Source organism: Lygodium microphyllum, chromosome 18 (assembly GCF_053477565.2).
Source record: "Lygodium microphyllum isolate KBCC chromosome 18, Lygodium_microphyllum_v1.1.10, whole genome shotgun sequence".
NCBI lineage: Eukaryota > Viridiplantae > Streptophyta > Polypodiopsida > Schizaeales > Lygodiaceae > Lygodium > Lygodium microphyllum.
The window spans coordinates 18469940-18492731 of NC_141152.1; the positions used below are offsets into that span (position 1 = coordinate 18469940).

The 22792-nt window shown below is 40.4% G+C and overlaps 1 protein-coding gene across 4 annotated transcripts in view; it reads left to right on the forward strand.

Annotated features, from left to right (window-relative positions):
• The first annotated feature begins 13541 nt into the window (after positions 1 to 13541).
• The window catches only part of LOC148020644 (uncharacterized), a 34105-nt gene continuing 24854 nt past the window's right edge, over positions 13542 to 22792 (forward strand). For all 4 annotated transcript variants that reach the window (XM_087699419.1, XM_087699420.1, XM_087699421.1 and 1 more), the window contains exon 1: positions 13542 to 13750. In XM_087699419.1, the coding sequence (XP_087555545.1) occupies positions 13687 to 13750 (64 nt within the window). In that variant the 5' untranslated portion in view covers positions 13542 to 13686. The remainder of the gene's footprint in view (positions 13751 to 22792) is intronic.

Sequence of the window (22792 nt, forward strand, 5' to 3'; positions counted from 1 at the left end):
CGATGTCAACCTTTGCAAAATGTCTACAATAAGTGCTACCTTAAGTGTCTCTCATAATTCTTTGGGGAAAGCAGGATTACAAAAAATCAAAATAATAGCAAGGAGAGTTGCACCCCTGTTTGTATCTGACTGGCATCATACAAGCATTGGAGCCAGTCATTTGTCACTCTTGAGCATACCCTTTGCAATGCATGCTTCCTTAAATGTAGAGTACATGATGGAATCCACAGTGCACAAGCTCTCATAGGAAGTACTCCTTTCGTAAACCACAAGAAGCAATTGCAAGCAAAACCTCTCACCACTGTTCCGAGTCACAAAGTACATATGACCACATGTATTATCATTTTCCTCTTTGTCCAATATTTTCCTCCTGCAGTCCAAACTCAATTAGATGGAAAGTCTTGGTACAACAAAGTTCTAGCCTTAGAGTTGATCTAGTTGCAAACAAACAACTCAATCAAAGTTGTTTTTCTAACATTGTCATTTGCCACAATATCATGGATATTGTCACCATCAAAGAGACTATATTGTTCTCCCTAGGCAAATGGATCTACAATTGTTGGATATCTAGCTTCTCATTGTGCAAAAGATATTCCTAAATTATCCAACATGCCTCCAATGCGGAAACATAGCGAGCATCAAGGTATTGAGCAATCTCATCTGCTTCTTATTGACCAACCTCATTATCTACTATTGTATTACTTGCAAACATGAATTTTACAATGGCTTGATCATGTCCCCTGCAGATATATTTATAAAGATATTTTATTGTAGTAATGGTTGAGAAAGTCTCAACATTTATATGAGCTTATTTATCCAAGTAAGAATTGTAAGGCACAACACAATGATTATCAATATAGTCTCCTTTGGCAAATATTTTATTTCCATCATCGCGTCTCCTATAAATGGGATATACTGCATCTTCCACACTAACGTGGGTGCAAATTTTTGTGGATACCTTGATGTGCAATGGCCTTTGTGCATGCATGGACTCATTTGATTGAATTCTTCTCAATGACCATGGAGATTACACTTGCCAAATGTATTATGCAAATAAGGGAACTTCTTGTCAGCAAGCTCTACACAAACCAACCTATCATAATTATTAATATTGTTCGGTTTAAAAGGCTCATCAAGTATCAATAATATACGAGAATCTAGTAAACCCCTTTTTCGAAACTCAGTCACATTGACATATCTAGCAACACAACCAAAGAGCTCCCTCTTCAATAACAATTGCATCATATCATTATGCTTTTCATGATACGCATGTACAGTGAAGTTAGGATGATTGTGTGCCATTTGACCATGCATCAAGGTCTCCTAAAGTTTTAGCCAGTTGGGATTGCATATTAAAGCGATAAATAAATAGATCAAGCTTTCTTTTTGTGCACACTATACCCATGGCATCATGATAAAATTAGTGTATATGTCTTAGGCCACTAGTGAAGGATGATGGCAAAATAATCCTTTTTCCTATATTTGCTCCAACCAAAGGACCTTGGATGACATCTACTATTACAACCATGTCAGTCAAGCCTCGATACATTTCCAACCTCAATGTTTGTTGATTGCATCAATACCAAGCTAGCCTACACTGGTCAATACTACAATAAGCATTGACAATGAATTGTCGAAAGAAACAACCCTCTCTTTTAAAACATGTATTGGTATCAGTGTGGACTTAAATATGGTAAGCATAAAATTTTAGCTAGGTCTCACAATCCTTGTTTGGGAACTTCATTTGGAACATCATTGTAAGGGACTCCTTTATGCCCACCCATCCTCCCCATTAGGGAAAAGAAGCACATTTAACATGATCATGTATGATCTATGCAAATTTGACATTTTCACACATTGGCCCTTGGATGTATACACATGGATATCATGATGGACAAGCTCATCCTCATCACCACTACACCAAGTATAATTGCTACAATTTCACTCCCCATAGGAATAGAGTATTGCCAAGAGGTGGAGCTGTTTTTTGATACTATCATTTGCTAATCAATTGTGGGCTTAGTTTTTGCAAATAACCACACACGGAATGAAAAGCTTGTGCATAAACATTACACACATGGATCATAGATTGGAGTAGTTCTAATATCCCTAGCATCAGGCCCGACATAACTTCTCTTTTATTCCTCATCTTCATGCTCGATATTGTACATGTATAGTTGGACAAACTTAGACCTATGTTGTTGTGCTCCATTAGGAAACAATGGACCAATACAATGATAAATAAAGCCATAGACTCAAAATGTATATCTATTATCACAATTTGATAGAAACCATCTATCTAAACCCTCATTAACACAAATGAAAGAGCACTATTGTATGCCCTTATTTTGGTTTTAAACTCTTTGCTATGAAGGTGGATGCCAGGTAGCAAGTCTCACAAAAGTTGTAGTTGTTCTTGCAAGGGTGGTAATGATAGTTTTCCATTTCTACAACAATACTTTTCAATAATGCGATGATCCTATCTTTTGGTCTCAACATCCCATAGCATAGCTCCACAATGAAATCATATTTTTTGTAAGTTTGCAAGTTTAATGTATTTTAGGATCCTTGAAGAGCAATATGGTCATCACTGGATGATATCTACACACACACAACTCATATAAAATAGAGCAATAATCCTCTCTATCCACACAAAATTCAGGAATATGAAATTGAATGCGTATCATTGAATGCACTTGTACTTCATTGATCACATTTGGAGAGAGAGCAATTCCCCTATGATGAAGATCCTAGGGGCCTATCTCATCCACATGCATTCCTTGAATAGGGTGGCAAATCACTTTGCACATGGCCATATATGAAATCCATATCCATTGGGATACAAGCAATCTCAAGGAAAGTGACATGAAGATTCATAGAGTTTTGTTGCAAAGGTAAACATTGGCTACATCTCTTGGCATATCAGAGAGTTCATAAGTTTGGTCACATGAAATCCTAGTATTCTTATTAACACATTGCAAACATGACTGGCCAACAACATATGGTAGTCCATTGGTTGCACTAAATCTATGGCTATCACTTGGAGACAAATGTTTGTGACCTAGTGCAATCTTTGTATGCTGACTTGAGCGGGTTTCTACGCACACTACATGGTTTCTAGTACGTGCATGGACCAAAGGTAACATGGTTTAAGCTATCAACCCTACAACAATCAAACCATTTAAACACAACAAATCAATCATCACATAGAATGATTGAATACACTACACATTTTCACAAATTCTTTTACATGAGTACACACAAATAATATTATAATATTTTTTCTATAAAGAGAGAGACCTTAAAGAGATATCAACCCTAAAGAAGTTGATGAAATAAACATATACATTGATGTGAAATAACTAAAGAGAGTTCAAAGATGGGAGTTGCCAAAAAATTTGAGAGCAATGAATTGGAAATAGAAATTTCATTTGAAACAAAATGTATGTAATCAAAGAAGCATACATCCCTAACCACTACGATTACACGACCTTTGATTCATCAAAGTGTACATGCCATTCAATCTATCCAATGTAATTTTCAAGGAATCTATTTCTCTCTCTTGGCATACAATTGCCACCCTAATTCAAGAAATGGCTCATAACACCCTTTAACACAATCAACATCATCACCTTCAATGGTCTCCCCTAGCCTAACACTTAAGATATCATTATACATAGAACACATCTTCCTTCTCATCAGAATCACTATGTAAAAGAAATAGCTCTTTCTAAGTACTCCACATCCTTGCTCAATGTTTTAATGAAGTGCTCCATACTTCTAGTAAGAGCAGCTCACCCTCTAGCAAATGCTTACGTGCTTCTTTCAAGTTTGCACATGTGAATCATCGTTAGAAAGTGATTCTCATTATGAGAATTAAAGCCTAAGCATGCATGGCATGAATGCTAAATGAACTATTTTCTGTGCAATAACACTACAAACCCGACGAACATCCATTTGGAATTCTGGGTGCAAAGGACAATATTGTGATCAAATACTCCATTCTCTATGAAGCATGTTTGCTCAACTGCCATCATTAAAGGAGGTCAGCATTGCAACATAATTTTTATAATAGTTAGACCATAATATCATATCATGTTGCATTGAAGTATAATAAAGTTATAGCAAAAAATTTTACAATACGTAAGTTCACAAAAGGTTGGCACACAATCATAAGTCTTTTAAAATTATATATATATATATAATTTTCAACTGAGAGAGAGAGATGAACAAACAACCCTTGAATTCCATCACAAATAGAAATGACTCTTCTAGCAACTTATCTATTTTCTTATGACATTAAGACATGGCACTAGTGTCATCTAACTTGTGACCCATTTGTAAGAGTAAAGCATTCAACCTTCCCCCAACCACTTTCAAAGATGTAACCTCTCCATGCATGGAAGCCATGTCATTCTTAAACTATGAGCAAGGCAAAAGAACCGCCTATGTGGAAAATAATAGGACCTCGCTCACGGTCCTCCCCCCAAAGAGATTTCCACATATCATCAAAGATCGTATGTGCAAAGCCATTTGTCTCCTTCACTATTATCAAAGCTCCTATAGATTGTCACACTTTAGATGACAATCTATCACACAAAACCTCTACATTCCAACATAGTTCCTTATCTTTCACACTCAAAGCATCCAATTGCTTTCGAAGTGCTTTTAACTCTTGAAGGCACTAAAGACTCCCCTTACAATTATTACCCAACAGCTTAGTAGGATGTGCAAAACATAAAGGCTTCTTTCTCTAAGGCATGGCTTTCATCCCAGTGTTATGTGCATGGGTAGAGCATTCCAGCACCTTAGCAACATCTACATGATCGTTTGTGTTGGACACAAGTGAATCACTAAAAGTTTTTTTTTTAAAACTATGATTGTATGCAAACACCACATTGAAAATATTGAAGAGAACATTAACATTCATTTTAAGTTAAACAAAGGTCAATTTTTTTTTCAAAGAGGCAAGGCAAATTGAATCATACTCAGCATGAATGTTAAGAATGTCTCAAGCATAAATTAACTTATACTTGAATTCTCTTTCAAATTTGCGACATGAAATAAGTGTCAAAATAATCATTTGTAATGTGAGAGATCAACATGGGGGATTCACTAGTAGTAATAAGGAGACGTCACCTACGTGCAAGAAATATATGAAAATACCCATTATTTACCCCCTATTTATGGGACCTTACCTTATAAAATGTACCTTCCTTCCCTTAAATAACCCCCCTCCCTTACACTCACGTGGTACCATACGGTAAACCCTAATGGACCCCTCGAGGACTTCCAGTTAAATTAGGTTGCCAAAGGTTGGAGCAAAACATTGATGATTAATTAATCAACAATAGACACATGACCCAATATATCTTGATTATTCAATTGATTATTTATTCTTTTATTAACATAAGGCTCATACAAATCAATTTTTACAATGAACAAAATAATCAAATAAATCCATTTGCACACTCTCAACTTAATTCTCCCTATGCATATGTAGGAAATTCTTTTACATATCTTCTCTATTAGTCTCTCTTCCACACTCCTCTCATTATAAAATCATTGAACCACTCTATTCCAACCTATGTGTAGGTTCTCCACCATAAATCTTTGCGATTTCCCTTTCACCCTCATTATAGAACCTCCATTTCATTGATTTAATATGGCCAGCCACTCACCATTTTCTATAAAATCAGACAACTCTTCCAATGACACAACCATGCAAGCTGTTAATGTCAATTCACATCGATTAGTAAGGGCTTGAATAACAAGCTTCACACTTCTCACCTATTGCAAATATTGGTGTGACAATGCTGACTATTCTTGGGAAAGCTCTAGATATATGCACCCAAAATGCGTACGTATCTTTGGAAGATGAAGAAAGCAAGATGATGACACCTTTCTTTCATAATAACTCCCTTCTTAATGGTTAGCCACTAGCATTGCAAAACATCATCACTTCCAACAACCGATGGTATCTTGGTATGTGAAACCCAGACTCAGGGAAGTTACTATATGTATATCCTCTACATCACGTGCGTTCAAGGCCTATTTATAAATATCCTTATCTGTGAATTTTTCCTAAATAAAACATAATCCTTTTTTATTCAATCTGTAAATAACCCCTTTACATTATACCCTTCTATATGTTTAAAATATATAAAAATAGTATTTATAAAATACCTTATTTTTAACCCACATGATGCACACATATATTCATGAGTAACTTACCCGAGAACCCATATCATCAATAAACTGGTGGAACCATTATGTCTCCTTTGCACATACATAAAAAAGAAGTGAATATTGTAGCACTTGGGGAATGCCCTCAACCTCTATACATTTCCAAGAACCTCAATGTGCAGAAGATGAGACACTTAGATCTGCAAAGTGTGGTGCCATCTGCCTCTATGATGCACAATGTGGTGTCTCTTTGTAGCGTCTCGACAATGTTTGTTTATGGCGTATCTATGTTGTGTATGCATGGCTCATCTAAGTATCTTTGTAGCATTTCTAAGTGAAAGTAGACATCTCTCTCTCTCTCTCTCTCCCCCTGTTAATACCCTAGTTTGGCAGGTCTCTCTCTTGTTGTCTTCCCCTCCTATTATCACTCCATTGCCCCCATAGATCCTAACACATGTTAGGGGATTAAATACTGCCTCTATGTAGCCCTTACATTTACTTGTACTTACTACTTGCACACCTGTACACTGCAAGTCGTAGCTGCCCAACATTATCACTTTATTCCTTATTCTTACTATGACAATATAATAAGGGAAGGTAGGTCACACATTGTGATTGTTGGAGTTTCAACCCACCAGACCCTCTCTTCTTTGCTTGAAGCTCCATAGCTCTTGCTTCCACTCATGCATCCATGCGCTTGCTCCACCTTTCAACTAGTATCAAAGTGGGCATTTGAGAAGCTTCATCAGTCTTTGCTTTAGCATGCGAAGAGATCTTCACTTCAATCTTTCATGGCTTCCCCAACACTTCACTCTCTCGAGGTATGTTTTGACTTCCCCCTACAACAAAGCTTGTTCCCAACATTTTTCCTAGCTTCCAAAGGCATCTTTGAGCATTTTCCAACGATCATTAAGGTGAAGAGCAGTAGTAGAGGGCCCAAGATTAGCTAGCCCAATTTGTGCTAATTTCCAGCCCTTGTCTGTTGCATCAATCCGCTTCTCCAACTGGCGCTCTTGCCCATGGCGCTACTCCTACTCTTTGGCATTGCTCCTGGCATTGGAGGCTTGATTGTAAGTTCCATTTGAAAAGTTCTTGCTCAACCATTATCTCATACTTTGGTACAAGTTTGCTATAATACCGTATGGACAATATACAATGAGTTTCATAATGCTTATGAGATGGTATTTTGATGCTCACATGATGTTGGTTTGATTCTTGGGCAAGCTCCTTGAATTGTTTAGAGCTCAAATAGCTCAATATTTGAAGGTTTCTTTGCTGTAGCAAAGTTTGGACAGCAAGCATTCACTATGAAGGCCTATGTATTGCATGTTTATAAGCACTTCGAGAATCTATATGTATGTATTGATGCTTGGTATTGATGTATATGCCCCGATATGCTTATAATGAGCTTAGAGCTTTGTATTTGAGCTTGATTGAATGCAATTTTGGCAGTGGTTCATTAATAAATTGATTCTTCACTTGCAATAAGAAGGCCTATTGTTAGTTATGCTCATGGATGTATTGATTCATGTCTTTGGCCACCTGGATGCTATATATTTGATGTATTGAGACTTGTTGTGCTATGGGGCATTCTATATTTTCTACTAGTGGGAGCCATTTGTATTTACAGAACTATGAGTGAAGAGGTTTATGAGATCAAGGAATTTGGTTTAGAAGGGTGGGTTGAGTAATGAGATTAAGGTGGAATCTTTGGAGGATTTTGAGGTGTAATTCCACAGGTAGGAAATATGGTAAGAGCAAGGTGATGATTAGAGGTAGATAGGTTGCACTAAGGTAGGTAATCTAGGTGAAGATAATGATGGAGTTATTTAGATGGGGTAGGGAGTCTTAACATGATGAATTGCGGATTAGTGGTGGATAGTCCTTATGATCCTTGCACAAGTCTCTAACTAGCCCCTATCATTGTCCCTCTAGATTCCTCTTTTGACTCTCTTCTCACTCTATCTCACCCTCTCTTCTTCTTCTTCTTCTTCTTTTGCTTCTCTCTCTCTCTCTCTCTCTCTCTCTCTCTCTATCCTTATCTTTCTCCTCCTCCTCCTCTTTTTCTTCCTTACTCTCTTGCTATCTCTTCTCTCTCTCTCTCTCTCTCTCTCTCTCTCTCTCTCTCTCTCTCTCTCTCTCTCTCTCTCTCTCTCTCTCTCTCTCTCTCTCTCTCTCTCTCTCTCTCCCCTTATCTTTCTCCTCCTCCTCCTCTTCTTCTTCCTTACTCTCTTGCTATCTCTTCTCTCTCTCTCTCTCTCTCTCTCTCTCTCTCTCTCTCTCTCTCTCTCTCTCTCTCTCTCTCTCTCTCTCTCTCTCTCTCTCTCTCTCTCTCTCTCTCTCTTTGCATGTGTTGTGTGTGTATAATCGACCAATGTCTCCTTAACAAAAACAATATCCCTTCTATTAACCTATGCTAGGCTTTATATAGCCATTAAGTCAGTCAGCCACTCAACATACTTTGCTCACAATCCCATCTTAGTTTTATTCCTGCTTCTCCATTAACTAAAAGCTTTGAGGAATCTTGCCATGGATTTTGGCCTCTTTCTGTGATGCGAGGACAATGATGACATGGTCTAGTGTCAGGACGGTGATGACAATGATGATGTCAACGGACTATTGTAGTACTTTTTGAGTGTGATGTAGATGATGCAGCAATGGTTATTTTTTTAATTTTTTTAATAGAATAACATTTTAAAAGTAACATTCACTTCCCCTTAAAGGAATCAAGATGTCCTCATCTCAAAAGAATTTGGGAATATTGTTTAGCTACCAGGGCTTCCTCATCAAAGCTTTGTTCCTAATAAGGAATCTCTCCTTTACATCAATGATTTTCTTAGGTTGGAGCTCAAGGAATTCTTGGCTTGGCATTACAATTTATTGATCATCTAATACATGATCAGGATTGCATACATAAGCTTTTATTAGGCTAACATGGTTGTGGATCTTTAAGTGCTTAGGGAGTTATAACTTGTAGGCATTGGTCCCTATACACTTGAGAATCTAGCAGGGTCCATAGTATCTCAAGTTTAGCTTCTTGAACTCTCCCAATGATAGTGAGCTCTTCTTTGGATGAACAATAAGAAATACCATGTCTCCCTCTTTGAAGGTTCGCTCGTCTTCCGAGGTGAGCATAGGCTTTTTTATGGTCCTTGGTAGCTTGGATGTCATATCTTATGGCTTTAACTTGCTCGTCCATTTCCTCTAGTATCTTCTTCAAGACTTCTATCCTCAATTTTGGATTAGAGAAGTTAAGTGAAGTAAGACAATCCTTTCCATACAAGTCCTAGAATGGAATCATCTTAATGCTTTGATGGTAAGAGGCATTGTAGGCAAATTCTACTAAGGATAGATACTGCATCCACCGCTTAGATTCTCCACAACAATATGCCCATAAAATATCCTCTATGACTTGATTGACTCACTCTATTTGGCCATTAGTTTATGTTGATATGTTGTGCTAAAACATAGTACATGCCAATAGCTTTAAATAAGCTTGTCCAAAATCAAGAAGTAAAGAGAGAATCTCGATTGTCACTAACAATTATTTTTGGTAGACCATGTACCCTAAAGATTTCCTTGACAAATAACCTTGCAATGTCAGAAGCCTTATAGTTTGTCTTGACTAGAATAAGGTGGGCAACCTTTGTCAACATGTTTACAATCACCATGATAGAGTTGTATCCTCCTTGAATTGAAGGAAACCCTACTATGAAATCCATGCTAATGAATTCCCACTTTATCTAAGGGACGTCAGAAGTTGGCATGGCATTTTAACACGCTTGTCTTTCACTCTTTGATAACTCAGGCATTTAGTGACACATCTTAGTACATCACCTTTTAATTTCTTCTAGTAATAGCTCTTTCTCACTACACTGAGGGTCTTAATGCAACCAAATGTCCCAAATGGAGAATCATGCACCTCCTAGAGTTTTTGTTGGGGATCTAGCCACCCACTTCCCTTTAGGGATTTCTTTAGTTGTCTAATTATTCCTAGCACAATTTAGTTTGACACATAGCAACCAAACTTCCTTAATTAGCCTCTTAAGTCAAAGCTTCACATAAATTAAGCATGAACAATAATACAATCTTTTTAAAAAGGAAAAATATATTTATTAAATTTTTATTTTGACTCTTCTCGAAGGCCAAAATAAAACTACCAAGTCCCCCCCCCCCCCCAACAGCTAGTGATGGATCTTCTAGGAGATCCACTCGGGCTCACAAGGAATAGACCAGTCTTAGAATGCCCAATGAATTATAGTTAGATCCCCTCTGGCTCCTTGGTGTCTTTTAGCCCATGATGGTCCATATAGAGAGACCTCTCACGTCCGGTGTTGGTCCTAATAATTTGAAGTGAAAAATCTGGCTTCCTTGTTCTAAATCCTATGCAACTATCCTTGGGGGAGGCATAGTGCATCAATCATAGGTTTAACAACATGTATTTAAATATTTATATTTTTAGAAAAACCACAAACATTAGTTCAAGTAGTCTTTTAATGCAATAAGCAAATGCTCTTATGCATAAGTGCCTATATAGGTCGAGAGATTACAAATATAGATTCTAAAGTCATGGGTTATGAATTTCGAGTCATTTTTAAATCAAGGTAGCCCCATTTATGCAATAGTGGTGCCTTGTTTTGAGTATCAAGTTCTATTTTCTAAGGATTAATTCTTAGGCCTTTAGTCTTAACAAGAGATTAGTAATGTTGAATTAAATATTTGTGGACCTTCCCAAGTGTCAAATGTATATCCCCCTACTCAGTGTCCTGGGTTTCTACAGGAATCATGGACTACTTAATAGCTTAAGGAAATTATTCTTTTGACCATAATTTTTATTAACAAGATTATTACGAAAGAATAACCTAGACTTGGAGTTGCGGGAGTGGGGTATCGTTTGTGAGTGTTATCCTACGTCCAGCTCCCAAACTTCTTCTTTGTCACATCACTTTGTTCAAGAGATCTAGGAATTTAGTTTAGAAGGGTGGGTTGAGTAATGATATTAAGGTGGAATCTTCAGAGGATTTTGTGGCGTAATTCCACAAGTAAGAGAAAGGTGATGATTAGAGGTAGATGGGTTGGGCCGAGGTAGGTAATTTGGGTGAAGAGAATAGCGAAGTTCTTTAGTTGGGGTAGGGGTTATCCTTCCACCTTTTCTCCTCAATCATATTCCCTAACCCATGTGAGCGTTATCTACTATTAATGGTCATATTCCAATAATTGAAAAGCATTATGTTGTCACCACACACATCCGATTTAATCCATTGCCACATGTCAGCTCTCATGTGAAAGGCATTGGGAGAATAGATGGAGATACACTCCAATCTCCCATAAGATAGAAAATGTGATCCACAACACAGTACCAATGTTGTCACTATCTATGACTTCAACTCAACATGTCTCTTGCAAACATCAAAAGACCACTCCTTCCTCTTTTGCAAACATTCAAAAAGTAGGCATCCTAAGAAATTAATAGACAATGCACTATGAAGGTCAAGCTTGACTTCCTACACCCTAATGATATCAGGCTTACTTCTATGAACCAAAGCATTTGAAAAGCGTTCTCTCTCTTTAGAGAAAAGGCCATGCACATTCCATGTGAGTATTGAAATCTTGTAAACAAATATATCCATGCATAGTTTATTGTGAAGAGTCGACATCAGTAAGAGTAGCATACAAGTTGGTGAGGGTTTGCTCTAGCCTCAATGGCACTTCTCTAGAGGAAGCCCACATATTCTTAAATCTCAATAACAAAACCAAAATGAAAGTGCTCTCAAGCACTCCCTCTATATAGCAAGCTTCATAGTGTGCATCTCACACTAGACTCCAAATAGTCGAGCTTGGAACTTGAGAAGGTTTTCCAACCCATGTGGTCACTAACCTCTAAATGGTAGATGGGAGAAGAAGCTACCAACTATGCATGCTCTCACCATACATTAGCTCACTCTAGTTGTAGCCTATGCATTTCTAACTTTAATCCTACATTGTGTCTCCTTGCCACCATTGCTAATGAGCACAATCTTGGACTCCCATTATGGCATTTTTTGGGTTTAAAAATGGACCCTCTAAGAAAGTTAACTATTAAATATTCCTAAAAGTTGGGTGCAGAGCAATATTTTTGCAAATGAGCTCTAAATCTTTAGGGGTTTGTAAGCTTAGTAGGTTCAACTTGTCAAGAGTTTCATAATGATATGTGGATTGCTAGGATTTGGATGTGTGAGAAGGATGTGATATAGTAATCTTCTTAAGGGTAAAGTGAATCTTTTGTTTAACATTGTAACAATAAACTTCTAAAGCATAAAAGGAATCTTCTATGTAATGTCCTTGTTCTGCGTTCAAACCCTATCAACCTATATATCAGTGTGAAGCTCTTAACGTGTTGAATTGAAGTTTGCAAATATGCAAAAACATCGCCATACCCCAACTTTTTAGAAAAATCGTACTAGTGGCTTTCTTACAAGACAATTTTTTGGCCCAAAAATCCCCTAATGTATCACACTTGTGCCACATCTTTCTTGGCAACACTACAATCTTCAAGCTCCAATGGAAGGGAAGGAAAAAGAAATTGGATTCTTGCTTGCTTAATGGGGTTTTATGGCAACTTCATGCATTGCTTACATTGGTCTACAACATTTTCACCCAAGGATGTATTGCTCTAAGTGTCCAGTGAACATATAGTGTGTGAGAATGAAGTTAGGGACATAGCCTCTGCACTTGGCAAAGTACTTTATGTTTTTCCACTTCCCTCTGAACCCAAGGTTGTTCCTCTACTTCCCTCCAAACCCAAGGTAGGTTGGGCCTACATATTGTGGGACAAGAGGGTTGAGCCCTTGGACGTTTTGGAGATGCGTGATAGGAGAGGTCTTGATTTGGTATGCGAAGTTTGATTTTCTTATTTTCCTAAAGTTTATTATGTGTGCCATCAATCGAGTCATTTCACTAAAGCCTACCCTCAAAAAACAACCAAGGAAGGAGTTTCAGATGATGAAGTAGGTGCTAAGGAGACATTTGGAGAAGGTAGTAATGAACAAGCTAAAAGTAAGAAGGTTGATGCCCAAGAAGGCACTTCCAACGAGACTACAATTGGTAACCCATCTAGCACTGAAGGTAAGAAGTCTACTGTGAGTGGTACTGGGAAAGCTAACAAATCAAACTTAGAGAGCATGGTCTTGCAACCTTTGGATCCGAAAAAAGAAAGGGCAACCAAAGTGGACAAGGCATCGGTAACGAGAATTAGGTTAACATTAGAACACAAGAGATTAAGAACAAAATCCAAGTTATTGTCAAGCGACAAAGCGTCAATTTTTGGGTTTAAAAGGAATTTATCAAGAAACCAAAAATGTAGGTTGCAAGGTCGAATCCCGGGGAGGTTGTGTATTGGTTACTGAGGAGGTTCAATATAGCGTGAGAGGACTGGAGAATGGCTAGCTCTATCACCTCTAAGCCGGTAGCAGCTGAAGAGCACGCATGCATTCACGTGTTCAAAGCTAAACCAAACAGTGAATGACAGACATGGATGCTGGCCCCCAGAAAAAGTCATCACATCGTCGACCAGTGAAAAAACCCAGTAAGTAGAAGCATGGCAACGAGACTTTCTGTCTGCTTCTGTACATTTTATTTGCTACAGCACTGGCTAGGTATTGCACATTGCTGCGCAGCAGTTTTTTCCATAACTAATCTGGTAGTTTTGAAATGGAAGCACCTTCTCTCCAGCAGTTGCAAATATATTCTCAGATTCAGTTGACTCTAAAGCAGCTGTTTGTCTGAGTGGTGTCCAATTGGCACCAAATTCTTTGGACAAGCAGTGGGCCTACTCCCTATTTCGTTGGTGGTGTGGATTGTCCACTGTCTGCAAGCACATTCTAACTCCTTGAAAGATTGGATGGTTCGATTCATTCAAGGCCTCTCCACTCACATCGGCTTGTTTTAGCTACTCCTTTCAGTGGGTTCTCATCCGGAGAGGCAGCCATGCTATTTGGCTGGGTGCCTACATTGGCGGAGTTCATTGACTTGTACATTATCTGGACTTCCATGAGATTTTTGCTTCTCTTCACTGGCCACACTCAGGATTTGAGAGTGGGTGTTAGTAGATATTCTAAATTGTCTTATTCTATGTACTTCTCGTGCTTGTAAGCCTCAATTTGAGTCAATTGAGGACTTTGGGAGCTTTGTCACCATTTTAGTTTGCCATTGCCTTAGTCTGTTCATGTGTGTCGGTCTTCTTTATTAAAGAAATATTAGGTGGAGATTATAGTGCATTTGCACCCGTCCACTTGAGTGTTCTCAGATCACACATTGATCAAGTTAGCAGATCGCTATGCATGATTGTCCACGAACTGAGATGTCCTTCGAGTAGGGGTGTAGACACCGATGGAGAGGCCTAGGAATGGAGTGGAGATTGATGGAAGAGAGTAATCTGATGGAGAGAGTCAATGAATGAATGTGGGTGGAAAAATGTGGAATGAAGGTAAAGATAATCTGGACCGGTGCCCTAGAATGTGGCTGTAAGAGTGAAACCAGAATGAATTAAAGAAAAGAAATGTAGTTAATGAATGGGTTTCTCAACATGCCCTCTTAGCCCAAAAAGGAGCCATGAGAGAGAGAGAGAGAGAGAGAGAGAGAGAGGATCCACCCTGTAATCCTAGTGTTCCACCTGTAAAATAACTTGTAGTGAAGAACAATAGACATGATGAGCTGTTAGTACTCGAAAATCAACCTTGAGAGAGAAGCCACATGCTTTGTGATTCCATGCTGGAGGGAATGCAAAGGCCTAGCCACCAAGTCATGGCTGAAATATCCAAGGCCCCAAACTAGGAAAAATCTGTAGACCTTGGGTATCAATGGGTGAGATGGCATGGAGATATCAACCACCTCGAGAAGGTAAAGGGTTGTTGACAAGGTGGGTGAAAAATTGCACGATGAGTAGGGATTTCCTCTGAAGCGGAATGAATGAAATCACCCTTGGAAGTAGAAGAAAAATGAGCCCTCTTTGAGAGAAAGAGGGAATCTGGCAACTCATGGATCATGGCCTCCGGTGTCAAGAAAAGTGATGGGATGGTATGCACTCATACCATATCAGAGAGATAGTAGGGTTTGCCGAGAGAAACACAAAAAGAGAAGAAAGCTCAAAAACTCACAAAAAAAAGATGAATGATGAACATTGAATCATGCTGAATGAATCAATTTGATACTTGGAGCAAAGCTCAAAGATGACCGCAGTCTTGCTTGAGCAGATAGGAGAACTTGTAGGGAATCTGCATAGTGAAGGGAGTGAAACACAGTTCTCCAAGTAGTAGAATATCGAAGTAGATACTGAAAGATGAAGGACAAGAGTGTGTTGAGAAACCACTTATTTAGTTTACACACTTCATTTAGAGTTTTGCATTGACAGTCGGGTTGGTATTCATATTTTGGTCACTTTTTTAGTGGGTGCCCACACAATGGTGCGCCACACCCGAGAAAGCATATGCCTATAAATAGGTAGTCACTTCATTCATTCTTATGCCACTTCAGTCATTCTTTACCTCTCTTTCTTTGTTACTTCGACACTCTTCCCTCTCTACTTCATTGCTGTCCATACCCCTACTGGAAGACATCGCAGTTCGTGGTTACCCTTCCTCTTCTCCTTCAAGTGCCCTATTCCTCATCATCAGGTCAGTGTTTGGAGGTCTTTTGTAGCTAGTGATTTTCCTCCATTGCTGGTGACATGTCTTCCATTAGCTGGCCTCTTCTTTGCGTTTGTTGCATTTCAAGGCTCTCCATTAGCTGGCATCAGCTCCCATCGCCCTGGTGACTTTTTGTGATCTATATTTTGCATTTGGAGGCCTTTCCTTTGCTTGGCATCATCTCCTAGCACTCAACGACAACACTCTTTATCTAGTGATAGCCTCCTCATCCTTGGCATTTGCCCGACATACTCCATGTATTTGCATTTTGTAGCTCGGGGACTTTCTCTACATCTAGCGTCATAATACTCCACCTGGCGTCAGTATCTAGGCTGCTTTCCTTGTGTTTGATAGCTTTGACACACTTTGGGACTTGGATTTTGCTAGCTAGGCCACATTTAAAGACTGCGCTTCGCTTCCCCGACAGCTGTTGATCATCTTCCTTATCTTTGATAGCATTAGAGGACTGCGCTTCGCTCCCTTGACAATGATCCTTCACCTTCCAGTGATTACTTCGATAGCCCATTTCCCAGCGGAATGCGTCTCGCTCCCTTCACTATGTGGATTTCCACAAGTGGTGCTACCTGATTTAGACATGATAGTGCAGTTATCTTTTGAGCTTTGACTCTGCTGTATCAGCTTTTCTTCTCATAGCATGATTCAATGTATCATCACCATTTTGTTCTTGTGTTTTTGAGTTTTTCTTCTCTCATAGTGTTTGCATGCACATTGTGTTTCTCCTTGCAAACCTTATTGTCTCTCTACATCGTCACATATTTTGACATAGTATTAGAGCCAAAGGCTCTCAGCAAGCCTTGAAGATCCTTTGTATTAGATGAGTTAAAGATAGGTTGCGAATTCGGCATCGTCTACTAATTTCCATTCTTCTGCTGTATCATTAGGAGACAGAGATGCCCTTCTCTTTCTCTCCCACCCACCCTCTCTTGTACAGGTTGACAGTTAGTGCTATGACTTCTCCATAGGTAGATGAAGAGCACTGGGTGCTCCTCTTCTAGTATCCTCTGACCTCCCACCGATGCTTGCTGACATGGACCTTTGGGCCGTAGAATTTATTTTGTATGGACTTTTAGATTTTTATGCTCAAGGCAATAAGATGCACTCGATGCGCACTATGTCCTCTCTAGCAAAAGGAGGATTGTCCAGCACCACAGTCTCCTTGCGACTGCCCCAATGTGCTGCGGTGGTTGCTTCTACTTCTTCTAGGGTTTCAGAAATGCCACCTCCACAACCCACAGTTCTATAGTTTGCTCCCCTGAGAGATAGTGATTGTTGGCTACCATCTCCTTGGCATTCTACTCCTTTGTGAGATAGTGGTTGTTTGGCACCTTCCATTCCTTTGACTCCATAGTCCACTCATTGAGAGACAACGCTTGTTGCTACCCTTGGCTCCTCATGAGTCTCACCTTTTCCCACTCTGGACTATGTCGGTTCAAGAGGCCACCTTTGAAAGCTCTTCGCTGTCTTCGACACCCTAGATACCTTCTTTGGCACGCCCGATGGTGCTTCCTTTGTCATTGGATGATTGAGAGCCCGTCATCCATGGGTTTTTAGATTCCCTCTCTCTGGTAGAGGGGGATTCAGAGGGGACGTACTCTCTTTGCTCTCAATGGGGACTCCTTCTTCTTCGGCTTTAGAGGGGGCCCCTATGTTTCCACCCTTTGAGGGAGCACCTACTCATCATGAAGTTCTCCCCCACCATTTCCTCTTTGGGGATGGCTGTCTTTGAGTAGTCATTTCTCCTATTGATACCCAGGATCTTCAGAGACCACCTAGATCGAGACCTTGGAGGTTTAGTCGGAGGCTGAGATAGTATTTCAACTTTTTAGGCTAGAAATTTTTATCAGAAAAAGATTGCGTGTTTGAACTTATTTGGGCCCGCGACTTGGTGATGAGGCCTTCTAATTCCTTGTAGCATGGAGTTATGGAGGTAGTGGCTTCTCTTTTGAGGTGGAGTCATGTTCTACAGTTCATCCCGTCTATTGTTCCTTACTATAGGTTATCTTTCAGGTGGAAATCTTGGATCTCCGAGATCCTCTACATGTTCTTTATATCTCTCTTCACTCCTCTTTCTTCATCCCTTTTTGGGCCTGAGAGGGGGTGTTGAGAAATCATTTCTTTAGTTTACACACTTCATTTAGGGTTTCACGCTAATAGTCCCAAAAAAGGGCTGGTATCCACATTTTGGTCACATTTTCAGTGGGTGTCTACACAGTGGTGCACCACCCTAGACAGCTTATGGCTATACATAGACAGTCACTTCATTCATTCTTATACCACTTCAATCATTTTCACCCCTTTTCCTATGTCACTCTGACACTCCTCCCTCTCCACTCCATTGCTATCTATATCTCTATTGGAGGACATCATAGTTCGTGGTCACCCTTCCTCATCTCATTCAAGCGCCTTGTTCCTCATCATCAGGTTTGCGTTTATGCCACTTCAATCATTTTCACCCCTCTTCCTCTGTCACTCCGACACTCCTCCCTCTCCACTCCATTGCTGTCTATACCTCTATTGGAGGACATCATAGTTCATGGTCACCCTTTCTCATCTCATTCAAGCGCCTTGTTCCTCATCATCAAGTTTGTGTTTGGAGGTCTTTTGCAGCTAGCGATCTTTCTCCATTGCTAGTGACATCTCTCCCGTCAGTTGGCGTCATCCTTCTCTTTGCATTTGTTGCATCCGGAGGCTCTTCGTTAGTTGGCGTCAGCTCCCATCAGCCTGACAACTTGTTGTGACTTGTGTTTGCATCTGGAGGTGTCTCCTCTGCTTGGCATCAACTTCTAGCACCTTGCGATAGCACTCTTCATCTAGCGATAGCCTCCTCACCCTTAGTGTTTGCTTGACACACCCAAGGTATTTGTGTTTTGCAGCCTAGGGACTTTCTCTACATCTGGCATAATCATACTCCACCTGTGCTCTTGTAGGATCCCTAGATCCTTCAGATGAGCAAAATACACTTGTGACTCTCAACATTGAAGTATAGGTTGGGGTCATGAGCCAATCAATGGAAGCCACTTTGTAGAAAGAATCGATCAATCCTCTATTACCAAGCTCTACGAGTCTACTTCTAGCCATAGAGGGCCTTCCATAATTTGTAGACATGGTTCTCCTTCCCTTACACAAGAAAACCTGGAGGCTGTGAAACATAAATCTCATCCTCAAGGGCCCCATTCAAGAAGGCAGACTTTACATTGTCGTGTCGCTACATGGACACAATGTGAAAAACTCTAGAGTGCATCGTCATTCGATTTTTTTATTGATCTAGAGAGTCAATGCCATATTAGTCATTAGTGTCAGTGTTTGTAGTGTGGATGGTTCAAAAATACTAGATTTTTAGACAAGTTTAGCCTATTCTTGATATTTTGGATATTATTTCTTGTAAATATCCAAAAGCTGTAGACAACTTCTAGAATAGGATGACATGTAAAAAAAAGCAAGTGGATTTCAGCCATTTTTGGGGGATTTTATGCAAAAAGAAGGATTGGCAAAAGCGCGCGACGCACGATTGCAGTTTATAGGTAGCAAACAGCACTTCGAACTGGGAGGAGAAGAAGGAGTGATCTGGGAGAATTCTGACCAAGTGTCCTGATAATTTACCCCCCTTTCGAAGCCAATGGAAGCATGAGATTGACGGTTTGGGCAGCAGAGAAGAAGCTACTGTTTGATGCACGTTTTTGGTCTACAAGGGATTTATCTTCTCTTCTCAGGATGCAGAAATAAATTGACAGGCTTCACCTCTATGAGTATTCTTCTACATCTTCTATTTTTTCGAACCCCTTCTCTTTCATCAATTGCTCTCCCTTCACCCTACTGTCTCTTACCCCCGTGGTAGACTTTCGACCCCAAATGCTCCGACAACGTCCATCTGATAAACAAGCCAGCGGTGGTGGGATTCAAGAGCCAAGATAGCCCAAATAGTAGACATTCAAGTCATAGGTGCAAAAGTCTCAAAATAATCCAAACTTGTCCTTTGAGCAAAACCCTTGGCAACAAGTCTAGCTTTGTGCTTGTTCAAGGAACCATCTGTTGAGAGTCATTTCCTGTGGCCATGTCAGCAGTGCTAGGCTGCCACGTGGCATCAGTCGGATAGTCCGACTGCAAATGCAACTGACCTGGTTATTTCAAGTATTTTCAGGCTATTATTTTCAGCCTTTAAAAGGTTGAGTTTCCAACAGTCTTGTCACATTGTCTTTGACATATTTCAGCCTGTTGACTGCAGAGATTGCTCTCGGGGTAGATGGAGATCGATATCCTTGAGATGGAGACATACGTAGATATTTTCTTTGCACCCGTGTATAATTCTGCATTCTTATACAACATTCTTTACTGCAAATTTCACACACACACACACACACACACTCTCTCTCTCTCTCTCTCTCTCTCTCTCTCTCCTCTGTTCACTCTTTGTCACGGTCATTCGCTTCCGCATTGCTTCACTCTGACATGGTATCAGAGCATTGAAGGACTTGACCTCGGGTGGACCTAACTGAAGAGGAGTTTTCAGCGTGACACAAGGCTGCATTTTTAGTGTTCAAGTGTGAGCAGGTGGGCTGTGCATTAGAACAAGGCTGAGGCGAGCGTGGGCGTGCGAGAAAAGAGAAGATTTGCTGAAGCTGCTGTTGTTTTTTGCTGTTAGAGAAGGAAGAAGGCTGCATTTTTGGCCTTCAAGTGCAGATTTTACCTTTTCATCGCTTCCGGTGGGTGAAGAAGGAACAGGACGAGCGAACCTCAGCCCTAGCAGATTGTATTTTCACAGTCAGAGGGCTACTTTTTGTGTTTTGTGCAGGCATTGTAGGTGAAGATGTCTTTTGAGGCCGAGACAAAGTTTCAGGCGGTGTCCTACCCGCTCTTCCTTCAAATCAAAAGCTCCATGGTGAGAACTACCGCATCTGGCGGGTTATGATGCTTGCCATATTGGAGTCCTATGATTTGTCGGAGCTTGTTACGGAGGCTATCAATCGTCCTTCTTCGCGAGACGAGTCCAGACTCTCTTCCAGTGAGAAGGTGGAGTTGGCAAAGGCTTAGGCACATTGGGATAAACTCAATGCACGCATTTGCTCGTTTTTATTTCTCTCAGGTACTACAGCTGTTATCTCTTATATAGAGCATTTGATGGTGGCTAGGGAGATATGGCTGGAGTTGGATCAGATGTATAATCGTATGACTATCATGAAGTGTGTGTCTTTGGAAGTGCAAATGAGGACTACGAGTGTCAACAAGTCATCATCCATGCGGGAGTATATCAACAAGCTCAAGCAACTTTAGATGCATGTTTAAAACACAGGGAAGGTGATCACTTTTGAAGACACGGCGATAACTCTCCTTTCATAGTTACCGCCTCGCTTTAGTGGTTTTTATTTCTCCTTGATTGCTTCAGGGCGGTCTGAGACTCTTCGGTGGGAAGAGTTGGTTCCTATGGTCTTGGACCAAGAGGAACAATTGAAAGGAACCAATGCTTCGAAATCTGAAGCTTTGGTTGGTCAATCTTCTTAGAAGAAGGGGAAGGACCAAAAGAAGAAGAAGAAAGACAAATCTAAGAAGGACAAAGACAAGGAATCTACTTGTCACATTTGTGGCAAAACAGGTCACTGGAAGAAGGATTGCCCCGACAAGGAGAAGAAGGAGAAGAAGAAGAAGGAGAAATCTTCAAAGGATTCCGGAGCGGTGGTTGCTCCCTCAGCAGCTGCTTTCCTCTATTTGGAGGTGGTTGAGGATTCGACTATGCTGGTTTCTGATGCTGCGTTGACTGCTCCATTTACTCGGGAGTGGATTGTTGACAGTGGTGCCTCTAGGCACACGACTTCTTCAGTAGGTGTTACTCATTTGCGGCCTTCTCATGGTCAGATTCTTATTGAAGTCAGTTCGTCTATTCCTATTCAGGGATGGGACAACATGCATCTTATTCCAGATGGGTGTGGTGGTGCCCATGCATCTTAGGTACTTTATGTGCTGGCTTTGGGGTATCATCTTCTCTCGGTGCACAAGATTTGTGCCCTCGGCCTTTTGGTCGAATTTGATGTGGATTCTTTTTGGATTCTTGATTGAGGATCGAGAGTGGTTCTTTCTTCAGGTTATGAGGAGAATGGAGTCTATAAGTTGCAGTCTTCTTGTGCCCTGACTTCTCTTCTTCTTACCTCCCTGAGCTTTGGCATGCTTGGTTTGGTCACCTCAATTATGAATACCTTTGAAAGGCGTCTAAGGACCAGTTTGTTCGAGGTTTTCGAGATATTGTGGTGAGTTAGCAGCCTTGTGTATCCTGTATCTGTGGGAAGTAGACTTGTGATGTTGTTCCCAGTAAGGCTTCGAGGCGGTCTTCAGCATCCTTGGAGCTTGTTTCCATCGATCTTTGTGGACCGATGAGGATGGAATCCCTTCGAGGGAGTTTGTATTTCATGCTCATTGTAGATGATTACAGCATGATGGCATGGGCCTATTTCTTGAAGCTGAAGTCGGAGGCTTTCTCCAACTTCAAGGATTGGTTGCTCTTTGAGGAGAACCGATCGAGGCGGAAGCTGAAGACCTTACGAACGGATAAGGGTGGAGAATTTGTTTCTAATGAGTTTTCTCGGTTTTGTGCAGATCGTGGCATACACTAGGAGTTTGCCAATATAAACACCCCCCAGGAGAATGGCATTTTGGAGCGGAAGAATCGCAGTGATCAAGATGGTCCGTACTATGATGGAGCATCGTCAGACACCTTAGTGTCTATGGGCTGAGGCTATGGCTACTTCAGTTCACATCCTTAATTGTTCTCCTACTTCGGGTGTTGTTGGTATGACACCTTTTGAGGTGTACTTTGGATCAAAGCTCGATGTTTCTTATTTTAGGGTTTTTGGGTGTTATGCTTATGCTCACATCCCAAAGACACAGGGTGACAAATTTGAAGCGGCTTCTAGAAGACAGGTGTTTGTGGGCTATAG